Source organism: Mytilus trossulus, chromosome 14, assembly GCF_036588685.1.
Source record: "Mytilus trossulus isolate FHL-02 chromosome 14, PNRI_Mtr1.1.1.hap1, whole genome shotgun sequence".
Lineage (NCBI taxonomy): Eukaryota > Metazoa > Mollusca > Bivalvia > Mytilida > Mytilidae > Mytilus > Mytilus trossulus.
The window spans coordinates 27,568,847-27,579,260 of record NC_086386.1 but is presented as its reverse complement, the minus strand read 5'-3'; the positions used below and the strand labels follow the sequence as shown (position 1 = coordinate 27,579,260).

Here is a 10,414-nt window from a genome sequence, read left to right as displayed (position 1 = left end):
TTAATTAAATAAATGAATAAATGAATAAACACGCATTATTTTTAATTCGGAGCAAAATAAACAAACAAATGAATAAATAGATATATTGAACGAATTCATAAATATTTTACACACACAAATATTATTAATTTTCATGAATAGATTCAAGTATTGTTAAAGTTATAATTGAAAAAAGGTAATGATATTCAGTTAAACTTTTCACTTGATAAAAAAAAGTGTCAATTTAAGTTCAAGAGTTAAACGTATACCTATGTATATATAAAAGGCTATTATGAACAAATATATATATCTATCGTATTATATTCAGAGAGAGGTATTTAACTTAACCTGTAAAATGAAGCTTCTATTTTGCACATTTGTACTTCTGATTGTCTCTGTCTACATAGCAGTTATATCTGCTCTTGAAGGTAAGATATTTTCTTTTTTTGTTTATATATTTCATATTCTTTTGTTTACATATCGACATTTGCACGACATCATTGAGACTGTTTGATTTGTGTCAGCCTTATGACTATCTCCCTGAAATCTTTAACAATTTGCAAATACAATTTACTTATACGTTGAATAATCTAGTTTATTCGTAGTTCTTTTTTTTCCCGCTTTTAAATGTTGTGTATTGCTGCGCATGCCGTGGTAGTGCCACATAACTGGACACTAGACAAAGAATAAATTGTTTGCTGGCTTCCTGCCTATTATTTCTAGATAGTTCATCCCGATCTATTGAAGCTTCTTTTTTATTCTTTAAAACTAAGTTTGTAACGTTAAAAGTTATTTCCTTTCTTATAAGCAGCAACTGTCTATCAATGAAATCGTGTAAGAAAAGGCTCTTGACTGTAGTATCAAGTGGCCGTTTCAGAATCCAAAGAACTATGGGTAATTTCAATGTTCGTACATCAAAAGTAAAACACCGTCATGCTATTGTTTGTTTCCCTTTGTTTGTTATTTTTTTAATATAACACAACGTTTCGCTGTACAGGATGTATTAGATTCTGCAACGACGAATTGCAGGTATTTGGTAAAAAAGAAATTAAATATAAAAAAAAGGAAGATGAAATCATTTCATTTGTGGTGAGAAATGATTATTGTTTTATTGTTATCTGGTCGAAAGCTGTATCATAAGTACTTTCATTCTACTCTCGTTGTATTTTTATGCCAATTTCAACTCTTCTTATAAATCCTTTACACCTATTACATGCATATATTACCTAGCTAGAAATGATAAGATCTTCATGCTTGTAAGTTAAATTGGAAATTCGAATTTCACTTAGGATCAAGGAATAACTTATTTAACTTCATTGTCATAGTACCTAAATCTGGCGGTTGTACTTCGTGTCGTGACTCGTCGATTTCAATTGGAGGGGGAGGACAGGATAATTATCAATAACTTTTCTATCAACAATTATGAAGTTTCTAGTTGGTGGTTTTTGGAGTTTCCTGTATTATTATCTCTATTTGGGTATTACCAGTTTGCCTGTATACATTATTACATACTAGGTGTCACATTGTCTCTATCTTACTTATCTTTGAGAGTGGAAAATATTCAAATGAATCAACATTGATGAAAAAATACTTTCTCTAAAATTCTTAAATAAAGAATGGAAAATTTGTGGCCATTTAATTTTTTTTTATTGCAAACTGCGTGCTTTGAACAATACCATCAATGTTTGTTCCGATGCGCATTTCTTAATTTTATTTCACCAGGGACGCTCAAAGAAAATTTAAAAGCCAGGCATTTACACCAACCCCAAAAAATAGAGAGCCGTATTAGCCAAAATGAACGTACAATATTAGCCAAATCCATCTTTATAATAATGTAAAGAATGGTAACGAATGAGTTGTCATAACATTTTATTGGCCAGCAAACAATGATTAACTCTGTATTAAATGTCAAATTTGAAGAAAAAAAAAACTTGTAATTGCTGCTTTCGTTTTTTAATGCATTGTTTATTATAATAGGTGAACTTACAACAGTTTCAATGGGAACAACTACACAACCATCTACTATAGAGGTTACAACAGCTACAGAATGTGTTAAAGAAAAAGTTGTGCTAGGCGAGTCTAATATTGATACAAATAACCCGTTGGCACCCTTGTCCACAAGCGACAAAGATGCACTTCAAGAGAAAGACGATAACAAGTTTGTTGAGACAAATGAATCTATTATGGTTCTGTTGATTGACGGTTTAGACGAAGAAGTAAATGGTGTAACAGTTTCTGGTGATGGCATTGCTACTATTACCGTGAAGTATAATCTTCCAGATAATCCAGAGTTTATAACTGTTCAGGTAAATGATTGTTATGATCGTCTCGGCTCCAAATAAGATAAAACTAATTTATGATATGTAACATGCATTTTGAATATACAAATTAGGTAGTGAGATTTCCCTTTTGAGTTTTTATATATTATCACATTTATTTTCATTATTCAAGCCGTATGGTAACCTTTACTTTCGTGTATCTTCGTCGATTGTCCTTCATTGGACAGTTGTCTCATTTGGATGCACACCTCATCTCCTTAATGTTATGTTATGTTAACATTAGAAGTCTATATGATGATATATTACGGGATTAATTGTAGGAGTTTTATTAGGAAATTAAATCGATTTTTTCAATTCATTACAGTTAACAGAATACATATTCAGTATATAAAAACAAGGATCTTCAATAAACTGAATAAATACATATCTCTTCGGTTGATCGTATCAATCTCATTATAAGTCAATAGCTATATGTATATTATTAAAGTTCATTTTATTATACTTATTCAATAAGAAAGTAATTAAAAAACATGCAAATTTAAAAAAAACAATTTGAAATGAAATAAATTCATACATGCTTTTGATTAGATGTCGCAAAAGAACCACCTATATATTTTAGTTTCTTTCTACAATATTTCAGGCCCCAAATGTACAGCCGGGTGAAGAAATCCCATTGGAATCGAGAAAGTACAACGTTATAAGAATAACAGTCACAAAACAATCCGGCAGCAGTAGTATTCGTTTAGACAGTGTAGAACTTTCTACTTGTGGTAAGATTTGACTGTTATGTTGTCTTCGAGTGTAACCTATCGAATTATACTATTTATCTGGTAAACATAATAACATAAGCAACACAACCGGTGCAGCCAGATGAGCAGGATCCGCTCTCTCTTCTGGAGCACCTTTTATCGTCCCAAGTTTTTGATATAGTTTGTCTTGTTTAGTCTATATTTTTCATCGTCGCTTTAAAGGAACTTATAATTGTCTGTTCGACTTTTTCCTTTGCAGTCATGGCGGTGTCAGTTTCAAAATCCCTCAGGTATCTTCCGCCCCCTTTTTAAAATTATAATCCTGGTACTTTTGAGAAGTATTAAAATCCTTATATAAAGACCAAATATAGTGGATTCATTTATGTTCGTGGGTACCAATTTTCGCGTATTGAGGAAAACTTACATGTTCGTGGATATTTAGTTTTGTGGTTTTGCTGAAGTATGTATGCTAGCTTATAGAAAATTTTGTATTTGTTGAACATTTTGTGGTTCAACTGTTGCCATTGAATCCACGAAATTTCGTATCCAACGAAAAATAATGAATCCACAGTATTCAAAATTATCAACCATATTGCAGCTTCAGTCAACTTGCGACTCCTATCAATGTTCCTAATTTGTCCGTTTATGTTTGATGTAATATTATATGTTTATTTAATTACAGTTCATGTCTCTTGTATTGAAGTTACATAACACTTCATGAGAGTTTTGGTGATATAACTTGTTTCACTATTAATAATATTGCGTTATTTATGTATATTCAGTAGACGATTCTTAAAGTACACTTGTTAATAGGCTTTCTATTTAGTGATTTATCTTTATTTCATAAGTATGAGTAAGCAAATATTTTACTTACTTGTCTATCTGTTTTCAAAAAGCCATGAATATTTATTAGTTTTTATGGTTTTTTTCCAGAATAAATTTACTTTTAAAAATTCCAAGTAAATATTTAATATTTTATATTTCTAACAGTTTAATGAACTGTTCATTAGAAAATATCAAGAGTTTAGTGGGGTAAATACTTAGTTATGTCTTTGGTAAGTCATTATAAATAACTCTGTAATTCCAATGATTTCAATCCTTTATATCACAAATTTCATTTTATAACATTTCTATTTTTTTCTAATTTTTGTATAAATTGACTTTTATTTTGAAATGAATCATGCGTAGCATAACGGTTACCAATCATTTAAAGCAAGACATACAATATATACAGACATATAATATATACTTTCATACCGTGTGCTTAATCGTTAAAAACCAATCTTTAGACCAAAGGATAATTGAATATCATTATAAATCACTAAACCTAAAAACCTAAATCACAATTCAAATAAATGCAGTTATTTTATCATTTCCAGTTTGAATACAAATGTAAAACTCTTGATTATTCGAGTGTACGCAGGGGTGACAGGAATTTTGCATCCGATTTGAAAGTAAATACACCCTGAGACACAGCCTGAGGTGCGTGCATTTTCAACTCAGGTGTGAAATTCCTTTCATCTTTGAAACCCCACGGCAAAAAGATAATATCCATGAAGACTTCCCTATGCATTTTGAATACATTTCATAGACTACCTCAAATCTCCACTATGTTAGCAGCAGACGCAAATATATAAATGTACGTCCTATTTAATGACTACGCAAGTAGAAACCGCCCATTACTTTGGTTTTTTGAATTTTGTTTAAGTTTTGTTATGTGGTACATTTTTTATTGAATGTTATCATGGCACGTTATGCGAATATACCATTCATTTTGCTATCAATAGTTATATATCTCCCCCTTTCACTTTTTTTTTTATCTCATGGTGTAAAATGGTTGGCTTTATGTTATTTATAACATTGAATAAAGTAAATTCCCGTAAATACTGAACTACGAGGAAAATTAAAAAGGAAAGTCCTAAAATAGAATCTCAAACACATCAAACGAATTGATATTTTATATATACCAACCAGATTGTAAGATTTTGGCGTTGTGCCCAGTGTAAGTACCTTGCAGCAACACTTTGTTTTCCGTATTCACAAATTGTGTCCGCAGTGAAAGAGGGTCTTCAGAAACTGTGAAACTGTTTACTCGCGTGGGAACATTAACCATATGTGGATTCTTAAAATTTCTAAAGAACTTCTAGACAATTTTAAATCTCGGTCCTTTTTTGTAATCAGTTCTATCAAAACTTTTGATTTTTTAACCCTGTATACAACCATTCCCCATGTGCATTTAAATATCGCCTAAAAGATATAATCGACAATGCATTTCCACATAAAAATGGTATCGTACGCTATAATTTATTGCTTGTGAATATATTAAGGCATATTTCGTTAAAAGTGACAAACAAAAAGGTAAAACATGCCAAAAATAAAGTACACATGTAATTACTAACAAAACTTGATAGTACTCGTGTTTTTCATAATTGTAGCCAAATAATGTAGAGATAAGTACTGATTTTTTTTTATAGTTTTATACTGTTGTTAAAGTGTTGATAGTGCGTACATTTTTAGTATTTTCAAAATGTACTTCGGTCACACTTTTATGCCGCAATTTTCTTTAAAAGAAGCATTCAATTCATAAATGAATCAGATAGCTGTATGAATAGCAATAATTTGTACTAGTTGTTCAACAACTGCTTACACGTGGATAGCACATGAGTGTTATCAGTGTTCAACTTTAAGGTGAAATTTGTGTTGATTAAACTTTATTTTTCGTTGAATTCAATTGGAACATTTGGTATTATAGCATACCTGAAATGTTGTAAGCCTTTTAATACTTTTATGCGTTGTTGGTGTTTTTGCTTAATCTTAGTTTATCGTTGCGGTGGCCTTTGCTTCAACTTTTGATGTGTGTATTTTCAATGTTTTTGATTTTTCAAAAGTTGAGTTACAATATACATTGACATGCATGTAATTTTGTAACATTTTGAAGTATATATAAACAAACATTTCGTTTGAAATGTTTAACTGCACTCAGAGTATCTTTTAAATACAGATATGTCAGTGAACTCAATTTTAGGTATATGCACCTCAAAACGATTTATTTTATGCTGAATTGATATGTTTACCAAAATTTAGTAGTTAATATCATTAAATAACATTTTAATCATTTAACTAATTTATTCATTTAGAAATCTCTGACCCATGGTGTATTTAGTCTTATTCATATTTTCCCCTTTACACTAATTATAAAATTGATAATAAAAACACATGTTGAGTTCTGTCAACATATGGCGAGATTCACCTTTGAACTTCAACCATAGTGAGTGTGGCATTTGATATAAAATACTTGTCTGGTTACATTTCGTCATCCATAGAGATTTGTCAACTGAGATATTCAGAATGAATTTCAAGATTTTCCTTTTTAATTCGATGACAGTGGTCATTCATTTCTTGGTTTCTTCGACAGTATCAGGTATTTTAGTGTTAAGTTTATGTACTGTATATAATTGATTGCCGGATTTCGAAAAACTTTTTCTACAGTTTTTAATTTAAACTGAATTTGAAAAAGGTGTTTTGGAAATTTTACTGAATAAGCTGGGGAATCAAAGATTTTCAACATAATATGTAAGACAAATTACATCCAGATGTATTTTTTTCAAGCAATAGTATAATGTTTTTTGATTTCGCTACTCGTCCAAATTAATAAATATCTTTATTGTCCTGAAAAAATTGAATTTGGATTTTTTTTATGTTCATGCACAAACTTACATTTTGTTCTATTCGTTTAATGTTTTAGATTTTTCTATTTAACCAGAACTCTCCAATTTGAATTTTCATAAAAGTTGGGTATTTTAGTTAATACTTCATTTTTACGGTAAACTACAAACTTGGTATCGCTACCATCAAACTTCGAGCTATGTATTGAAAACGTTGCCTTAAATGTTTGTTATCGTTTTAAATATAAAACTCAAAGTATGATAGTAGATAGAGATATCAAAAAGCTGGAGGACCACAATAAAATGTGTACCATGAAGAGGTTCAAGACAAGGCAATAAATATTAAAATTAAGTATATGACTGTTTGAGTACCACATTGATTCCAGTGGAGCAATAACTGGTAACACTTTAAAAGTACATGAGTGTGTCAACTATTGAAGGTGTGATTCGTACTTTTTAATCCTAATTTTTCGTTATGATGCGTTATCTTTTACTTTTATTGTGTGTATTACCAGTGTTTCGATTTAGTCACAGTTGGATCGCTCATTTCTTTAAACGTTGCATCATACAAAAAAAAGTCATGTACTTGTTCGTGTATTACATTTGAAATCAATGGACGATTTTGTAGAACAGAATATCTGAAACTTCGTTTGAATATTTTTTAAGCACAAGGAGTATGTTTTAACTTTCAAGTTAGTCAGTGATCGAAAATTTAGATTTGTTTTTACATTCAACCGATTTTTTTCATATTTTTATTGATATTTCTTTAGATATACAGTAGTCAATGTTATAAAATAACAATTTTATCGTTTAATTTACTCATCTTTTTATGAAATCTAACATGTATGTTTGAAGCAATTATTGTTTCTTTTGTGACTTTCGCAAAATATTTCAGTATTCCTATTTAAATCTGTAATTTACGTTTTAAACACTTGATAAAAACAAAACATGTAGGCATCTGTTTCCCTACGGTGAGATTCACCTTTAAACTCTGATCATAATGAATGTCACATGTAGTATACAATATTGTAGATATTTACTTGTAAATATTATCTAAAAACTTTTATAGTTTAATTTATTAATTCATAATAGAGCTAGAAGAGCTGTTTATAATACATTTCCTAAGAAAGAGGGTAAAATCGCAATATGCAACCATTTTCCAAAATAAACACATTCATTAATAGTTCTGGAGGGTTATTACGTGTCTGTATATTCTATATTTGGAATATGATTTACAGTCTTTCAATGTCATGCAAATGTGTAATAATACGGCATTATCTATGACGCGTTAAGATTTTCTCAGTATAAAAGATCTGATTTCAAGTCATTGGTAGTTAGATTTTAAATTCTTCTCACCTTTGAACATTTGTTATAAATTATGTTAATATTCATATTCTTGTCATAATTTACATTGTTGTAAGATATTTTAACATTGCCTTCATATTTTTGTATAATTATTTTAATTATGAATAATCATTTCATAACTTAATATTATTAAACTGATCTTACATAAACCTTTTTTTAGTTCGAGAGGCACTGATGAGTCTTTTGTATTAGAACGCGCGTTTGGCGCAAATACAAAAATTCAAGCCGGTATCTATGATGAGTTCATTAGTAACTGCGAGAAGTCTCAGATCTGTGCTTTGTTTCGTTTAAATTTTTGTAAATTTGTGTGTGTGTTTAGTATCCATCTGAAGAGTTAAGACCTTTTAAAATGATTAAAGCAAAAAAGGAAAAAAATATCTTATTGTAAAACAAATTTGATTCAAACTTTTATAGCAATTACCAAATTTAGACAACTTTTAAATATCGAACACAAATACACTCTGCAAGCCAGCGTGGATGTCGTCTGCTGGGGTCTGTCTGAAATGTCATTTATTGTGTTAGCATGTATCATGCCGTTGATTTTTTTCTGTTTTGAGTTGTTTCATATTTTGTAGTCATTGACTCTTCTGTACAAACTTATACCGTAGATGTTTTAAGGATTGACCCATGTTGTAGGTAATATTCGTTTATAAAAAAAAATGTTGTCTATTTGTAACTGCAATTGTAACATACTCCTTATATCTTAACTAATGTGTCATTTAAACTATTCGAAATCCGTTTTCGTGCAGTATATAGTGCTGACTCAGTGTTATTTCCGTTTGAGAATATTCAAATATTCTTTGAACAATTCTATGATGGTTAATGTAGAAACTAATTAGGACGCTAGACATATGAAAAATGTTTCTTTTAATACAATCATATCGATGTTTTCTTATCTTATCAATTAATTCATTTAGAAATCATTAGAAAAAAGGAAGGTTCTAACTCGTTCAAGTAAAATGGAGTTTTTACTTGGTTTTGATATGTTTCACGTTTTGCTTTTTGGATTAATACAATCACAGTATCTTGGCTTTTAATTTTTTGGATACATTTATAATGACCGTTATTCCAGTTAAGCGCTTCGGATGACTTAATTTATAAAATGTTATAATTACAGTTGTTATGGGCGAACGGTGCAACCAGGCAAATGACTGCAGTGTAACACTGTGTTCTTCAGGCAGCAGTCTTGCTTGCATACATGATGAATGTACATGTACAACACAGTCTGGAAATGGTAAGATAATTTTAAGTTATCTAAATCTATGTACAGCCTTAATAAATATTGAAGTTAAAATTTCATACATCTTTTTTTTAACTTTTTGGAATTTTGGGTCCTCAATGCTCTTCAACTTTGTATTTGTTTGGCTTTTCAACTGTTTTGATCTGAGCGTTACTGATGAGTCTTGTGTAGACGAAACGCGCGTCTGGCGTATTAAATTATAATCCTGGTACCTTTGATAACTTTTTACACCACTGGGTCGATGCCACTGCTGGTGGACGTTTCGTCCCCGAGGGTATCACCAGCCCAGTAGTCAGCACTTCGGTGTTGACAGGAATATCAATTATATGGTAATTTTTATAAATTTTCTGTTTACAAAACTTTGAATTATTCAAAAACTAAGGATTTTCTTACGTCCAGGGGTAGATTACCTTAGCCTTATTTGGCATATTTTTTTTGGAATTTTGGGTCCTCAATGCTCTTCAACTTTGTATTTGTTTGGCTTTTCAACTGTTTTGATCTGAGCGTCACTGATGAGTCTTGTGTAGACGAAACGCGCGTCTGGCGTATTAAATTATAATCCTGGTACCTTTGATAACTTTTTACGTCTTTGAAAATAAACGATTGGTGAAATTTAAAAGTTTTTGTTTTAATTTTTTATTTCATGAATAGCTTCATTTTTATTTTTTAAACTTCGGTTCGTTATTGTCCTTGTGAAGAAGAATACTAATCACATTATGACAAATGTATTCACTTATATGTAGCATAAGAAGATTATGCCAGGTACACATTGCAATTGAAAAAAGCTACTTTAAAATCGAAAATGTTGAGCAGCTACTTTAAAATCGAAAATGTTAAGAAGCTACTTTAAAATCGAAAATGTTAAGCAGCTACTTTAAAATCGAAAATGTTAAGCAGCTATTTTCATAAGAGTATAGTTATATAGTTTAGTCTTTCAAAGTATTTCAAAATATATTTCACACAACTTATTATCAAATATAAAAGAAACAACTATCATCAACCAGGCAATTCTCTAATATCTTAATGTTGAAAGTATCACTTTTTCATCGCATATATACGATTTACATAAACCTTAAAGATAAAAAAAGAAGTAGTGCATTAAAAACCAAGACAAATGTTTTTCAACATAATATGTAA

At 30.0% G+C, this 10,414-nt stretch overlaps 1 protein-coding gene across 1 annotated transcript; it reads left to right on the top strand.

Moving 5' to 3' along the window:
- Positions 1-316: 316 nt before the first annotated feature.
- Positions 317-10,025, top strand: LOC134697629 (uncharacterized). The gene is made up of 5 exons (XM_063559912.1): positions 317-407; positions 1,957-2,285; positions 2,899-3,028; positions 9,155-9,271; positions 10,021-10,025. The coding sequence occupies exons 1-5, from the start codon at positions 335-337 to the stop codon at positions 10,023-10,025; spliced, it is 654 nt and encodes a 217-aa protein (XP_063415982.1). The 5' UTR covers positions 317-334.
- The last annotated feature ends 389 nt before the right edge of the window (positions 10,026-10,414 follow it).

Coding starts and splice junctions, on each gene's coding strand:
- LOC134697629 (XM_063559912.1), top strand. CDS start 335: ATGAAGCTTCTATTTTGCACATTTGTACTTCTGATTGTCTCTGTCTAC. Junction 408..1,956: donor AGTTATATCTGCTCTTGAAG/GTAAGATATTTT, acceptor TTATTATAATAG/GTGAACTTACAACAGTTTCA. Junction 2,286..2,898: donor CAGAGTTTATAACTGTTCAG/GTAAATGATTGT, acceptor ACAATATTTCAG/GCCCCAAATGTACAGCCGGG.